General features: G+C 42.3%; 1 protein-coding gene across 4 annotated transcripts in view; it reads left to right on the top strand.

The window, feature by feature from the left end:
- Positions 1 to 16,475, top strand: part of FAM135B (family with sequence similarity 135 member B) — a 376,201-nt gene extending 359,726 nt beyond the window's left edge. For 3 of the 4 annotated variants that reach the window (XM_034966641.3, XM_034966642.3, XM_008960143.5), the window contains exons 15-20: positions 445 to 536; positions 3,399 to 3,496; positions 5,151 to 5,302; positions 7,403 to 7,513; positions 9,239 to 9,352; positions 13,700 to 16,475. In XM_034966641.3, coding sequence (XP_034822532.1) covers positions 445 to 536; positions 3,399 to 3,496; positions 5,151 to 5,302; positions 7,403 to 7,513; positions 9,239 to 9,352; positions 13,700 to 13,905 — 773 coding nt within the window. In that variant the 3' untranslated portion in view covers positions 13,906 to 16,475. Of the gene's footprint in view, positions 1 to 444; positions 537 to 3,398; positions 3,497 to 5,150; positions 5,303 to 7,402; positions 7,518 to 9,238; positions 9,353 to 13,699 lie in introns of those variants that run through there. The other variant, XM_034966643.3, reaches the window with a different exon arrangement.
- Positions 16,476 to 16,930: the final 455 nt, after the last annotated feature.

Raw genomic sequence — 16,930 nt, 5'->3', positions numbered from 1 at the left:
GCAGATTACCTAGAAAAGGCAGCACTAGATAGTCTTCCTTTTAAGTAAGTAACTGAAGATGGGGCTCGTAGGAGTCGCATTGTGCCCCATCAGCCATTCGAAAGAACTGCTTGCAAAATGGAATTTGCTGTGGCAGAAGGGGAGGCGGTGTATCTCCCACTGTTCCTGTATGCAGAGTGTTCACAAGCCACATGCTCACAGATCAGGGATAACTCTATCGAGGTGGGACCGCTAGAAAGAACCAGACTCTGAGTGTGGGGGGCCGAGGGGTAACAGGAGAGCCGGGGTTTCTAGCTGTTTTAGTTGTTTATATTATCTACTTAACCAAAAGTGACAAAACCCAGTAGAAATGGGGAAAGAGGGAGAGAGAAAGAAATTCCTCGTGTGTCAACCTTTTATATGACTAACTACGGGACTGGGGTGGGGGTTATCTGTCATTTTTAGGGAACAGTGCAGACCTCCGGCTGGTAAAGACTTTCATAGAACTGGGGCTCCCTGGAGGAAAACTGGACTTCCTAATGTCTGAAAAGAATCAGGTATGATGATACAAATATCAGAACTGGAAGAACCCTGGATGCATGCTTATATGAGCCTCCTAAATGCACCATGATAATTTATGGACACACACAGATAGGAGGAGACCTTGAAAAGAGATGCTGGCCAGGCATTTGGATGGGTTGGAAAGAAGAGACTGTTTTATTTCGGGAGGGAGAGGAAACGGTAAGAAATGAGAACATGTGTATCAGTTGACGGGAGCCTTTGCCCTCACAGGGCATTAGGGTGGGTGGTAAGTGAGAGCATCAATTATTTGGGTAATGACTCCCTTCCTAACTGTTGGCGCTCAGTTCTGCTGCCTTTACTCGGGCACCTGCTGTATACAAAGTTGTGCACCATGCAGTACACAGAGGTATAGATGTTGACGGAGAGAGAAGAGAATGACTTTTTGGAGCATCTGAGTACTCCGTACCTGTTTCCCCATTTTATCTTCATGGCAGTTCTATCACACATTGATACCACCATCTCCTCACAGGACAGGGAACACAGCTTCTGGGAGTTAGGCAGGGTCCATGTCAGGCTGTCCTGGAGAGGAGGATACTATATATGATCTCCAGGAAGGTAATTCCTGTGTGCACCCAACTTTAATACGTGAACAAATCTGATGCAGTATTAAGAGAGGATGGCTAGGCGCGGTGGCTCGCACCTATAATCCCAGCATTTTGGGAAGCCAAAGCAGTCAGATCGCTTGAGCCTAGGAGTTCAAAAACAGCCTGGGCAACAAAGTGAGACCCTTTCTCTCCAAAAAATACAAAAATTAGCTTGGTGTGATGGTGTGTGCCTGTATTCCCAGCTACTTGGGAGGCTGAGGTGGGAGGATCACATGAGCCCAAGGAGGTCAAGGTTGCAGTGAACTGTGATTGCACCACTGCACTCCAGCCTGGGTGAAAGAGCAAGACCCTGTCTCAAAAAATAAAATAAAACTAAACTAAACTAAACTAAACTAAAATAAAATAAAATAGGATAACCAGGCCAGTCAGAGGAGGGAGCAGGGAAGTGAGTGAGCAGCACTTGCTCACTTTGTGTTTGTGATTTGTGCTAGTGAGGTTTTCTTTTCAGGGAAGATAAGAACTGTTAGCAAGAGAGATCTGGTGAGGAAGTAATCCTTCCGGGTGTGCACATCCAGCAACTCTCTGATGCGGCTTCATGGCTGCTGGGTTCAACCTGGAAACCTCAGGTCTTTAGAGCTGGACCTTTACACAATTCACTTAATTGCAGGAGTTGGCCACTCAGTACTGATTATGCACTCATTGTTGTTACTTTTTGAAAGTTGTCTCATCAGCAGGTCCACTTGCAGTATATGTTAATATAGATTTAAACGCCTTGGCTGGGGAGTTCCTGATATTACTTTTTAAACCTACTGTGATTTCCAAAGCATAGCTCATCATGGTCAACTCAGGCCTCATAATTATAGCCACTTGTTTAAATAATGTATATGTTGAATTAACATTTTATAGATGAGGAAATAGGCTCTGAAAAGTTAGAGAAAAAAAAGCAGCATCTCTCTTAGGTATATTTTACCTATTTTTGTTTGTTTGTTTTTGAAATGGAGTCTCGCTCTGTCACCCAGGCTGGAGTGCAATGGTGCGATCTCAGCTCACTGCGACCTCCACCTCCTGGGTTCAGGCGATTCTCCTGCCTCAGCCTCCTGAACTACAGGTGCGTGCCATCACGCCCGGCTAATTTTTTGTAGTTTTAGTAGAGATGGGGCTTCACCATGTTAGCCAGGATGATCTTGGTCTCCTGACTTCGTGATCTGCCTGCTTTGGCCTCCCAAAGTGCTGTGTTTACAGGCATGGGCCACTGTGCCTGGCCTATTTTACCTAATTTTTAACATGGCACTAAGGAGGTGGCGACACTATCCCCCTGTAATAAATAAGGAGACTGAGGTTTAGATGGGAAGCAACAGGTCCAGGGCACAGATCCCGTAAGCAGAAGAGCTTATGGTTCTTTCTTGTTCCAGGAAGTCTTAGCAGTATGCTTTATTCTCTTGCGCCTCAAAGCTCATTGGATGGCAGGTGACAGAGACTCGTAAAGGTCTCTCTTCACCACTCCTATCCCCCAACACGTACTCCTTTCTTCACAGGATAGACATTTGTGAGATATCCTATTCACTTTTCCTAGCTCTTGGCAGCCCATGGTGTTATAGACAGCTCCACACATGAGGAACTTTTCAAACATTTTTGGATATTGGCCCCAAATCTATTTCTCTTTGACTCTAATTCATGTTTCTAAAAGGTAGTCCTTGAGGTTATAGAAACCAATCTAATATATCTTCCTTGTTGCTGCCCTTCAAATATTCAAGGACATGGGTGGCATTCCTCCTCTTCCTTTGATCTCCTGGATCCTTCAACCATCCATCCTAAGATGTGGGTGACTTTACGATCCTTCCCAAAGCTGACTGCATACTCTAAAGGCTATGCCACAGAAAGGGCAGGGCCTTTGGATTCAGGCCTGTCTTGGTGTGAACCCTGGGTCATGTGAGGTGAATAGGCGGCCTCCCCTCCCAGAGTCTATTTCCTCCTCTGTGAAGCAGGGGCAGCAATCCCAGTGTCACGCTGACACGCCAGGCACGTGGTGTGGCAGTCGGCACCACAAGCTTGCTACTTCAGTGTCAGCCACCCTCCCAGCTGAGTGTTCCTGAGCATCTCCATGTTTCTTTCTTAGAGCCCCAGTCTGTGGGCCTTTTGTCCTGAAGTCATATCTTATCCTGTAGCCGTAACATCAGAGGTAGGCACACCCCCAGTAGGCGCCACAGTGTTTAGTGGAAGAACACAGGCTGTGCACAAAGCTCAGCCCCCGCCACAACCATACCCAACACCTGTTCCTCTCTCTTCTTCCAGATGGACACATTTGCAGATTTTGATACTATGACGGATCGGTTATTGGATGAAATCATTCAACACATTCAGTTGTACAACCTCTCCATATCCCGAATTAGGTAAAAGGAAACCACAGGTAGTTAATGCTGGGGGAAGAGGGGGGACATTTTTGAGTGTTTGCTGTATAAAAGCAACAATATGATGCCTTCTGTATACCACTGAGCTAAGCTAACTTGTGACTTTTAATAAATTACTTTTAAAGCAGAAGTAAGTACCAGGTCTGGCGTACACATTCATCTCTGCCATAGTTTATGTCAGGGAGAATAAAAATTTTGTAGTTCTGTAGAAAGAGTCTTGGACTTAAAACAAAAATTCCTAGGTTTGAATTCTTGTTCTAACACTCACAAGTTGGAATCTTGTTTCTTGCCATGTACCAGATATATAATCTTTTGCAAGGTTTCTAAACCTCTAAACCTCTGTTTTCTTATCTATTAAGAGGAACTAGCACTGAGGTGATGTTTGAAAAAGGCCGGGTGCGGTGGCTCACACCTGTAATCCCAGCACTTTGGGAGGCTGAGGCGGGCGGATCACGAGGTCAGGAGATCGAGACCATCCTGGCTAACACAGGGAAACCCCATCTGTACTAAAAACACAAAAATATTAGCTGGGAGTGGTGGCGGGCACCTGCAGTCCCAGCTACTCAGGAGGCTGACGCAGGAGAATGGCGTGAACCTGGGAGGCAGAGCTTGCAGTGAGCGGAGATTGCGCCACTGCACTCCAGCCTGGGCGACAGAGTGAGACTCCATCTCAAAAAAAAAAAAAAAAAAAAAAAAAGGAAGAAGCAGAATGAGTTGCCCACCCCAAAGAGAGAGTTTCAATCAGCACTACTTTTATTCTTACACTGTACCAAACGTTTCAGTGACGACAGTGCTAGTAAGCAGCTTGCATTTTTCATGCAATTGAATATGTAGACATAGTGCTAATCCCTTGATATACATTATCCCATTTAGTCTTCATATACAAAATATTACTTCTTTATTCCACAAATGAAGCCTATAGAGGTTAGATTTTAAAAAAAAAGAATAAAAGAAAAGCTAGGTGAGGCAGTTTCGTAGGGTGACACTGATTTCTTTTCTTGGCTGGTTTTATGTTCATCATGAGTAGAGGTGGGGAGGTATAGCCTCTCATATAATAGGCTCTCAATAAATAAGTATTTAACTTGAGAGTAATGATTCATTGAACACGTGGGCCTGTGAGTAGCAGTATGGCTGGAGCAGAGCCTGCAGGAGGGGGTCTAACAGCATGGGCTGTGAGCAGGTGGTTCAATATATACACAGCGGGTGAAGGAGAGGATGAATGGCATTGTGAGGCCATCCGTATATGAATGGCCTCCCAAGCAGGATAAGGACTTGGGACTTGATCCTGTGAATGACCAGGAGATTTCAATGCTCAGAGGTGCATTTCAGGAAGGACCTTCCCTTCCCCCAGGTGGAATTAAAGCAGGCTGCTCTAGCAGCATGAAGCTGGCTGAAATGCCCACACTTCTCCCCTGACTGGGCCAAAGCTCCCATTCACAAAGACCCCATCTCAGGCTTCTCATGGCCAGGGTTTTGAAACCTGATGAGGTTGAGTTGGCAGTCCCTGTTCTCTTTGCCAGTTCCCCTACATTCAGTGGGAGGTGGAGAACAATGGCCGTTGATGCTTCCAGCACTGCACTCTTCGGCAGCAGCATTCACCGTCACACTCACGGGTACCCCTTCTGTTTCTCCACAGCTTCATTGGCCATTCTCTTGGCAACATCATCATCCGATCGGTCCTCACACGGCCCCGGTTCCGGTATTACCTCAACAAACTCCACACGTTCCTGTCACTCTCTGGGCCTCACCTGGGAACCCTGTACAACAACAGCACCCTGGTTAGTACAGGTAAGATTCTTCTAGGACTCGTCATTCCTCAGAATTAATCTGGGGCCTCTGGGGCGTGAAACCGGGGACACGTACTTCCACTTGGAACCCTGTGACTGTGCAGTCTTTTCCAAGCATGGCATGGAGGGAGGAGTCCTGGCCTTAGAGGTGTGGCCCTTGTGTCTGGGGGCTGAGTGAGGTGACACTAGATGTTTTCCAGGATCATTTCTGCCTTCAAATTTCTGTGAAAAAAAGGCAATGTCTCTGGGGTCCTGGTTGGAAAAGACTGACAAGACACGATGTTGTGATGAAGAGAACAGGGACTCTGAATCAGGCCACCTGCATGACAAACCTGTGGTTAAGTCCTGACCAGGACACTTGAGGGAGACTGTGGCCTAGACATTTAATCTCTGTGCTCCTCAGTCTCCCTGTTTGTAAAATGGAGATTATGTGTGTGTGTATCTGTGTTTGTGTATGTGTATGTATACATATATGTATGTGTACAAGCATGTACACAATGTAAGTATGTATACATATATATGGTGTGTAGGTGCATATGTGCATATGTGTATCATAGAATTGTTGAAGATTACACAGGGGAAGGAAATAAGGTTGACTAACATCTATGGGAGGTTAAATATATCAGCAAGAGTCAGACAAAGAAGGACCTCGACTGACTCCAGAAGATGTTAGACTTACCCTGTAGACCTTGTAGATACTACTCATGAGATTTTACTGAGGAGGTGACATGGTTTGGTGTATGGAAGCCCAAGGAGGGCATTGAGTTTTATATGTAATAACAAATCATTTATTAAATCATGTTCTTAACAACTACCTCAGTAGTCCCTGATTGTTCAAACCCATTATGTGGCATTAGGGTCACCCCTGATAAGCTTCCTTGTCCCTGCAATCTTCCAGGCCTCTGCCACTGTCCCCTGTCCTCTCCCACACTAACGTTGTTTCCTCATGGCCTGGTCAGTTTAGTTAGTTTGCTTTTAAGTTATTTTATGGCATACTTGTGAACATGAGTTATCCGACACAATGGCACATAACAAATGGAAGTCCTTTCCTCTGCACTCTGTCTTTCCTCCCAAACCAACGAAGCCATTCTTTGGACAGAAACAAATTTGTTAAACTACATTTTTCCCCCACAGTTATAAAGGAATCTTGCAACATCATAAAATATTTTTTAAAAAGACAGACTTTACCAATAATATCTCCAATCTAGCATATCCAGAGTAATTTTATATATTTCATTCTACTTATCTTTGCGCACACACATTGACGTAGCAGTCAGTGTAATATATGTACATACCATAGCTTGTTTATTTCCTTGTGTTTCTATCAGATTAATTTGCTTGTTGTGGTTACGTAATCCTTAAACTTATCAATGTTAGTGTTTGCCTAAGCTTAGCTAAACACATGAGTTTTTTTTTTTTTTTTTTTTTTTTGAGAGAGAGTCTTGCTTTTGTCACCCAGGCTGGAATGCAATGTCGCAATCTCGACTCACTGCAACCTCTGCCTCCCAGGTTCAAGCAATTCTTCTGCCTCAGCTTCCCAAGTAGCTGGCATTACAGGTGCCTGCCACCATGCCTGGCTAATTTTTTAATAGAGTCGGGATTTCACCATTTTAGCCAGGCTGGTCTCGAACTCCTGACCTCAGGTGATCCACCCGCCTCGGCATGCCAAAGTGCTGGGATTACAGGCATGAGCCACCATGCCCAGCCAACAGATGAGTTGTGAAGTGAGACATTTATTTTAGCTTTACTGTATCCTAAATGTATCTGTAGGGATCATTCTTATATTCTTTTCGCATTGAAAATTATTACCCTAGGCTTCTTTTTCGGAAGGAGATTGACTGGATTGAAGAGTGTGGGTAGTTTCTTACTCCGAAGGCTGTTGTCCTATCATTTTTGCAGGATGATTTAAGTCCTTTCCACCAGTACATGAGAGGACAAATTTACCTCTAACTTCCCAACTATTTGCTAGTATGCCTACTTCTCTCTTATTTTCAAGTTAACTAAAATTCACAGTTTAACATTCATCTCACCAAAATTCCATCCCAATTAGTTTTTGTTTTGTTTTATGTTTTTGATTTTTATTTTGTTTTTGTCTTCCTAGGCTTATGGCTCATGCAGAAACTGAAGAAATCCGGGTCTCTACTGCAACTGACCTTCAGGGATAATGCTGATTTGCGCAAATGTTTCCTCTACCAACTAAGCCAAAAAACAGGTCAGTGGTTTCCCCCACAGCTGCAGTTATGAGTTTGAGCTTGGCATTCAACTCCTGAGACACAAATGAGATATAATGCTACATTGATTCACTCACAGAAGGGCCTAGTCAGGAGGCCCAGCACTCAAAGCCTCTTTGGCTCATTGGGAGGCCAACAGCTACTAGGAACTCAGCTCCTCTTGCCCATTGCCCATATGGCACGTGAGAGATTGAGCCAAGGTGTGTGTAAGATCATTTCAATAGCCAGAAGCTGTAGCTTCCACTTTGTGCCAGTTTTTCAATGTTCTCATTGCATAGGCCTAAGATCTGTGTGCCAGCTTCACCCAGGTACAGGCCCATCTACAAAAAAGGCAGATGCAACATTTTCCACTGATGTTGACTGTGCAGTGGGAGACGGGGGTCATTGTCAGGCAGGCCTGCTATGATACCTGCACCCTCTCTCTGTCATGTGGAAGTGCATAGAGGTGTTGAAGACCCTACCTGCTATATGGGAATGTCTACAGAGGACAGCAGTAATGGTGATCATTGCCGAGTGGTCCCCATGTCCAGTCGGGGAGTGGAGCAGCTGACTGATTGCCCTGCTCAGTCCCACCACGCAAGCTGGCCTGGCCCAGGGTCTGTTCTTGGTCACAATCTTCCACCGTCCTGTAAACACTGACTCTGCTGATCCCTCTGTGCCTGTGAATCTGGTGTAGCCACGGGCTCATCTATGAGCCTGGCTGAGTTCCTTTCCTACTTTCTGCCTCTGTGTGTTGAGTTGAGCTCTTAGAGCTGTCTCCTGTGGAGGAGGAAGAGGGAGGCAGGGCTTGGCAGAAGAAGGTGGGACTGCAGTGTGATCACTGTAGAGTCCATCAGGGGTGCAGGAGCTGGGGTGGCCCTGGAGAGCTGTCCTGAAGGAAGGGGAGGGGCTGACCATTACACCTTTGTCTTCCTCGCCCATGTATTGGCCAGCTGTTGAAGTAGGCTGCCCCCAATGTGTGATGTCTGATGAGGGGACCCACACTTCAGTAGGGCACACATAGCTAAGAGCTGACAGCCGCCCACCCAGCAGGATGTGGGGAATGAGAAGGACAGTCTCAGTACAGGTGGAGTGTCCGGGTAGTCTGCAGTGCTCAGGAAGTTCACGATGGGCTCTGAGGCCTGCAGGGATACACTGTGATGTTTAATTTGAAGGGTCCCTCTGTCTGCATTGTGGGGACAGATTGCAGGAAGGCAAGACTGGCTGCAGAGAGGTGAGTTCTGAGGCTGTTTTCTTAAAGCATGGGACGTGGTGAAGGCTGGAATTAGGGGAGGTGCTGGAGTTGAGGAGGAAGAACAAGATAGTCAGACTGACTTTTCCTTATGAACCCCTTAATATTTCTATCCCCAAAAGGCTTTTTTGGTCCCATTCTTGTTGCTTATTTCTCTGTGTCCAGAGTAGCTTTCTGTGTGTCTCCTTAGCTTTCATGGCTGATGAGAGCAGGCTTCATCTCCCCTCACAAACGCAAAGCCCCTGCTTAGTGACTTCTTTTCTCAACCTCCCATAGGCCCCCGCGATACCTCTATGCCATCTGCTGTGCATTGTTAAACCTCAGGACAGAATGTCCTTGTGCAATGACACTAGTGTGTGGTGTGTCAACATTTTTTCTCTCTATAGGACAAGTCTGGAAATTTGTGCAAATTTCCAGAGGGTGTTGAAGTTGAAACTACCTGGGTAAAAAGCACTCATCTGGCTAATTGTTACAGGGCTGCAGTATTTTAAAAACGTCGTGCTGGTTGCTTCTCCCCAAGACCGTTATGTGCCATTTCATTCAGCCAGGATTGAAATGTGTAAAACTGCCCTCAAAGACAGACACACAGGTAAGCTACATTTAATTTTTGCTCAGGGACTTTCTAATTTGAAAAGCAAAAGTAAATTCATGGAATTGACTGCCTATTGGGAACACCTGGGCTATAGGTTTAGTGCTGCATTTATCTTAGCTTAGTGATAGGACAAACATAGCTCATCTCGATGTTACTGTGCCAGATCCTTCCTTTGTGTAATAAACAGTCACATGTTTATTAGATTATGAAACTTCTGTTCAGTCCTATTGTGTGCCAGCCACTGAAATTGATGACTGGGATGTATAATTCAATGAGACAGGCCCTGCCCTCAAGGGGCACATTGTCTAGTTGGAGCCTCGACAAGTAATAGCAATGAGAGTAAAATGTGATAAGTCAAAAAATAAAATAATGCCTAAGGCATTAAGGCAGCCCAGAAGTGGAACAGGGCATAGGACAGAGTCAGACGAGGATCCCTGGAGATGACAATGAGTTAGGTTTTAAAGGATAGGTAGGAATTTTCCAGACAATCAAGATGGATGTGGGCTGGCATTTGTGGTTTCCTTTGGTTAATTTGTTTAATTGTTTTTTTTAAAAACACGTTTTTAGCTTTTAATTTTGAAACAATTTTATACTCAAAAAATGTTGCAACAACAGTACAAAACATTCCTGTATACGTTTCACTCTGATGCCCAATATTAGCGTCTTACATAACCATTGTACCATTATCAAAATCAGAAAATTAATACTGATTCAATATTATTATCTAATTTATAGACCTTATCTAAATTATGTCAGTGTCCACTAATGTCCCCTTTCTCTTCCAGAATCCAATCTAATTTGTTTATTTCTATGTCAGGCATAGTGATTATTTTTTAAGTAAATAGTAGTTTTGTTATATTTTAAGGTACTATCAAAAAATAGTGTACCAAATGTCCAAAGATTTGGTGCTAATATATAATTGGGTCTATTCCAAATTTTCCCTGGCATCTAGAAAATCCAACAGGAATTTTGATGAAAAAATTTTTAAAAATTAGTTTTAATACATAAAATAGCATTGTGTTTTATACCATCTAGTATATGTAATGAAAAGTAACACAGGGCATATTCTAAAATGATTCTTTTTTTCTGATTAAAAACATTATAGAATATTTGAAAAAGTCAAACTCATTTACATAATTTATGATCCTTTCTAACTCCACCTCTATCACTACCTACTTTTCGTGTTCTTCTAGTCTACCTCTTCATGTGTGTTCATGATAAACGTTATAATTTTGTGTCATGATTTGATTTAGAGTAATATAGTTATTTGTCCATGTTAATAAAATATCATAAATACAAACACATTTTAATAATTATAGACTATATGCATATACCATAATTTAACAACTTCTCAATTACTGCACATAGAGCTTGCTTCTGGAAGGTTTCCTTTTTAGTTATTATGTGATGAAAGACTGCATGTGTAAACTTTTAATACATCTATGGTATTTCATTAAAATCGATTTCTAGTAGTGGTATTATTGGAGGAAAATGTTAATGAGTTACTACTCTTAAAGTTTTTTGCCAAATTCCCTTCTAAAATATTGATACCAGCAACACGTGTACTGTTAGAGTATATTTGTGCCTGCCTATCTCACTCTACTCTCTCTCAGATTAAATATTAATTTAAAGATATTTGCTTATAATTTTTCAGCCTGAATTTTTAAATATTGATGCTTTTTTATGTATATTTTTAATCCATTTTTAAATATTTTCTAATCGCCCATGGGACATCATTATATGCTAAGACCTGTGACAATAAATAAAGAGTCAATGATGTGGTTTTCAGTTCATACTTGACTAAACATAGCTGTGGTCAATAGACAGCCAAACTGTTTCTTTGTGCAGGGATTTGCTAATTTTCCTTGCCTGCTTTCTTGTCTCCCTGACATAGAGAAGTATTTTTGTTGACATTTCAACCTTGGTAAAGGCTTAAGAACAGAGTTCAACAACTATGGTCCACAAGCCAAATTCAACCCACCTCTCATTTTGTAAATAAAGTTTTATTGAAACATAGCCACACCCATCATTTACATATTGTATATGGCTGCTTTCACGCTAGAATTCAGAATTATGTTGAGTAGTTACACTGCGCATCCTGGAAAGCCTTAAATATTTACAGAGAAAGTCTGACAACTCCTGCTCTAGCATAGCAAATTGTATTTATTATGGGCCTGGCACAATTCATGCGCTTTGCTTATCTTATTTGATATTCACAATGGCCATTTAAGGAAAAGGGAGTGTATCTTCAAAGGATATTAATATATGACTTAAATTGATTAATCTTCCTGTTAGTCATCTTAAGAAAAAATCGCCCTCTCTTTTGTTAAACTTATATTTTCTGTTACATTTTTACACGGACATCAAAGAAGTGTGGCTTAATTGGTGAATTAAACAGATTGGGAGACTTGATATGAAGTTTAGTTTATACGTGATTATCACATTTTCTTTTTCTGGAAGAAGTACCAATATTTTTATTTTTCAAAAATTCTGAAATAAAATACCTCTCAACCTCTCTGACTTCACATAACCTTCCAATTTATTCTCTACATTGTCATGTAGATAATTTGCCCCTATCCCAAAAGTCCATCAATTTAAAAACAGTGCTGTATTTGAGAAAACATATAAGAGTTTGCTATAAATGTTAAAAAATATACCAGTGATTGCCTCCAGGGCTTATGAAACCAATCAAGGTCTCAGCAGAAAATGATCTGGTTGAGTAATCACTACATTTTGAGTGACTTTTTTCTTTAAATAAATGACCTTCTGACCTTTATTGCATATACAATTTAAACAAATTATGGTATTTGTGTAACAATATATGCTTCTATTTCCATTTATTGGCAACATTTATTCATTATTCTTGTTATTACATAATATTCACATACATCATTTAAAAAATATTATTACGTAATGTTCATAAACATCATTTTAAAGGAGCACAGAATTGTTTAGCCCACAAAGCATGGTTTACTTAACTATTCCTCTGATGCTGAATTTGGCTGACCTGCCTTTTCCCTTGGAAGGACTATTTCATGCATAAAATTACTGTGGCATAACCTCACATCATATTATTGCCTGTTGTAATGACCGCTACTCTAAGACATTAATGGGCTCTTGGGAATGACCATACCATTTGTTTTAACCGCAAATTCTTTTTAGCTGAATTGACATGGCTACAACGAAATCCCTAAATATTTCAATTTCACGTTTCAATTCCCTTTACGTCAAAGCTCCTACCAAGACCCTAAGAAGAGGGGGGAAAAGAAACACCCCCAAATACATACCCCATGCATGATGGGGGGGTCCAGCTGTCCATCCCAGTCTGGGAAAGCAGACCTCTAAGTACTCTCCCCTGCTGATAACTGGAGGGAAAAGGAAAACGGTGTTGAGTTCCTTCACGTGGCATGAGAGAGTGTCCAGAGTGAGGCTGTGGACTGTTAAACTCAGAATAAGCTCTCTTTCATCATCCAAAGTGACTGCTCTACTGGCTTTGTAAAACAGACCCGGTTGTTTGGAGTGGGTACCCAGAAGCTTACCTGACTTACAACTTCCAATTACTGTCTCCCCAGTTGGTCAAAAGTAAAATATCCCAGCTCTCAGGATCATTCCAGAAAGTATCTGTCAATGATATAAAAGTTGTCATAAACAGTTTTTCAGAAAAGAAGAACACAGGGCTAGGAGATATGAATCGTAGATCCAGGTGTGCAAATTTATCTATTGTTCAGCAATTCAATTGCACTGCATGGCTCCAAGACCTCCATGGCCTGATGCAAAATTGCAACTGTGTCACTTTCAGGTGGAAACAGTCAATTCCGACTAACAACTGTAAAAACAAAACAAACCAACATAAAGAAAACTGCATTCTCCTTCTTTGGAATCAGAGGAGTCGGGTGAAATGCCACGTGGCTTCCATTATGCATGACATCAGAAAATGTCTGCTTTCAATTCTCTATTGAGCTGTGTTTCCAACCCCCAAGATCCCCTGAAATAGAACTTGAAACTCTGAGGGTCCTCTCTGGTGTTGGCCTCCTTCTCTGCTACCCTGCTGAGAGGTACAGCTATTATTGAGAAACACGAACACCGCTATCATAACTTCTGGTGCATGGGTTCATAAAGCCGCTATTAGGAATCCCCTTCTGACTTCTGGCTATTGTAATCTGACTAGAAAAAGAAAACTTTGATTTTATTTCATATTAATTTCACTAACATTAGGAAGAGGTTGGAAACTGCTGTATAACAGGTCTGCCCAGGAACAGAATTTCGACACACATCTAGTGATGTTCTCTAGATTCCACTGCTAATTTCTGCACCAGCTTCATGTCCTTCTTCCCCCCTTTACAGGGCCAGTTTATGCAGAAATGATCAACAACCTCCTGGGCCCTCTGGTTGAAGCCAAGGACTGCACTTTAATCCGACACAACGTGTTCCACGCCCTGCCCAACACTGCCAACACCCTGATCGGCCGAGCCGCTCACATCGCTGTGCTGGATTCAGAACTCTTCCTGGAGAAGTTTTTCTTGGTGGCAGGACTCAACTACTTCAAGTAGTGGCTTTGAGGGAGCAGGTCTTTGGTAATGCTTACGATCGGTGGAGAGCTTTAGCTGAGACCTGCTTTTACAGACCTCACCATTTCAGAGTGAAGCTTCAACAGCATTGGGGGATGGAGGCTCGGGTGGAACCTGACATGAGAGGTGCTTTTGTTTTGGAGATTTGAGAAAGCTGAGCAAATAGACTAAATGACAACAAACTTTGCTTGAATTTGTGTAGTTACCTGGAGTGTCATTCAAGATGTTTTCTAGGAAAAATATGAGAGAATAAACAGAATACTTGGGAGTTGGTGAGCTCCCCTTGCTAGCCACTACTGGCTTACTGAGAGATTACTCCAATTTAACTAGACTTGCCGAATATGTTACTAGCTTATAGCTTTATCATTTCTGATTAAGTGCACACAAGCATTTCAGAACTCAGGTTAATCTCTGTGCAGAAGTGGAACATATTTGTGTAAATAGAATCCTCAATAGATTCAAATGTGTCAGTTGTTCAAGAAAATGTGATGCCCATATTCATATTCTCTCTTCATGTTTTCTAAACAAGGGAGCAAGGAATGCGTTACAAATCCCAGTTCTATTTCATAACAGCAGTGAGCAGGGTGACTTAAGGTAAAGAGGGATCAAGGTGACACTATTGGTAAATACAAGTTTGTTACAAAGAAACATGACTCTAGGAACATACTGAACTATGAATAGTTGCTCCACCTACTTCCCCAGACTTCTTCTATGCAGAGCCCTGATCCACAAATTATTTTAGTGATTGCTTACATCTTTGTCTGTAGTAGGGAACACTGAGTGAGACTAACCTAGCAGAAGGGGGCACTGAGATGAATGCACGCACGTGTGAAGCTCCTGCTGATACACTTCCAAAGACATGCTATGTTAGCATTCGATGCAATTGCAAAAAATTAAATCCATTAACGTGGCCAGCTGCTTCTCCTCTCCATGGAAGGAGGAAAACATCTAAATGGAGGAGTGCTGGATTAAAACCTCAGGGGAGCTCTAAGAAGGGTGCTGGCTATCTTTCAATAGAAATGTCTTCTTGCCTTAGGAAAATAAAGGGCTAGGAAAGGTCACTGCGTTGATAAAAACCAATAGACGACGGGGACAAAAGTGAGATCAGATAGGAGGAGAGCAACCAGACTGGAGACTCAACATAAGCTGTTATTGGTAAGTGACTCAAAGGGGAGTTTTGAAAATTACCAGGATGTTTAATAGTCAGGTCTCAAAGACTGAGTATGTTGTATGGGCTAAAGGAAGCCTAAAGAATCATTTCGTTGTATGGAAGAGATGAATGAACCTGGACAGTAGGGATAAGTAAGACAGGAGCCTAATCTTTTGGAGATGAAAGCTCCTGCTTCTGCAAAAATCCCTTCTGAAGTGTGGAAACGCATCTAGGACCAGGGTTCTCAACACCTAGACCATGACTCTAGGTCACTGGTGCCATGGTAACAAAACCAAGTAAATCTAAGCTCATCTGAGAAGTTTAGATCCTCTTATGTTAACAATGTGACTTTGAAAAATAAAAGCAGACCATGGGAATGAGTCCAGATGGGCAGCTTTGCAGGAGTGTAGACATGTGGTATTCTGTTGAAGAAAGAGAGGGTCGTTGAGGGAGAGTTGAATGTCTTGCAAAGGCAGACTTCCACACAATGGATTTAGGGTTTCTCAGTGAGTCCTTTCTAAATGCTTGTTATATCCTGGTCATAATGCATATGGGTTCACTGAGTCCTCTGGTCACTTTCCACTGGGAATTTTTATCTGAGCTCCCGAGTCAGAGCTGGGCATAGACTCTGGTTCTTCATGAGGAGTGCTGTATTTGTTCTGTAACCTGGGAGACATTTGTTCCCTAGTCGTGCAGCACATGGTATTGTGTTTCCTGACCTAGGCAAGTGCCCATGCTCAGTACAGAACCATAAGTTGGTAGCAGCTTCTCCTTTCTGGCCAAATGATGGGCCCTGTCCCTCTGATGAGTGCATTTCATGTTGTGTTTCCAATTTTCATCAGCAATGTTCGTCATTCCCTGGTCCTTTGAAAGACTGTGTAGCCCGCGGTTATGGAGCCGGGATGAATCTGATGATCATCATCTTCTCCAATAACCAGATGCCATTTTTAACTTCAATATGCTGTCTGGACATAGTGAGAACTAATGGCAATAAACGTCCAGCTGCATGGTGCACCTCTTTTTTATAGGGGTGCTCTGCTGTCTTTGTAAACCCTCTCTGGCCTCTGAGCATCTATTATAATTGTGTAGAAAGTACATCTCTATATTGTAAATAAGAGTGTCGAGTGTTGCGTGTCATGCCTCATTTGAAAAGGCTTTTTTATGTCTCTTTCTATTGAAATATAGATATCGAATATATAAATATATATACATAAAATATATAAAAATATATATTATGTAAAACAGGGACATTCTATTATTGATTGTAAAAATTATAAACAAAATGCCTGCCAAGATAATGGTCTTGTATGTCTTCATTCTCTGCGTAATTTTTGTTTTTGTTTTTATGATTTGTTGTTTCCCAAAATGAGTTAGAAATAAAAATGCCCAATATTGAGATTAATTGGAATTTGTTGTTTATAAGCCAAATAAATCCAGGGAAGCAGATATGAACCCAAAGTCATCTTGTAGCAAAACAAATACCCCAATGGCAGTTTGAAAGCAGAGGGAGTGCTGTGAACCTGAGAGAAGGTGAAGACGGAAAAGCCCCCTGTTGGCTTCTACAATCCACAGGTATCTACTGAGCAGCTTCCATCCATCTGTGCCAGATGGGAGCACAGAGGTAAAATGCACAGTCCATGCTGACCAGGAACTCCAGGGAGATCCGGTCTTATCATCACAATGGGATATAACAAAAGCGCTAAGGAAGGCCGGGGCTGGTGCTCCTTGGTCCTAGGTATCCACTCCTTATTGCCTGGGGAAGGCCAGGAAGGAAGCGTTGAGAGTGAGACTTGAAAGGTGAGACTATTTACCTTGCACAGCCCGTCACCCCAGTGTGCACTCTTCCATTATATCATT

This window comes from Pan paniscus, chromosome 7 (assembly GCF_029289425.2).
Source record: "Pan paniscus chromosome 7, NHGRI_mPanPan1-v2.0_pri, whole genome shotgun sequence".
Lineage (NCBI taxonomy): Eukaryota > Metazoa > Chordata > Mammalia > Primates > Hominidae > Pan > Pan paniscus.
This window is presented reverse-complemented; position numbering and strand designations above follow the sequence as displayed.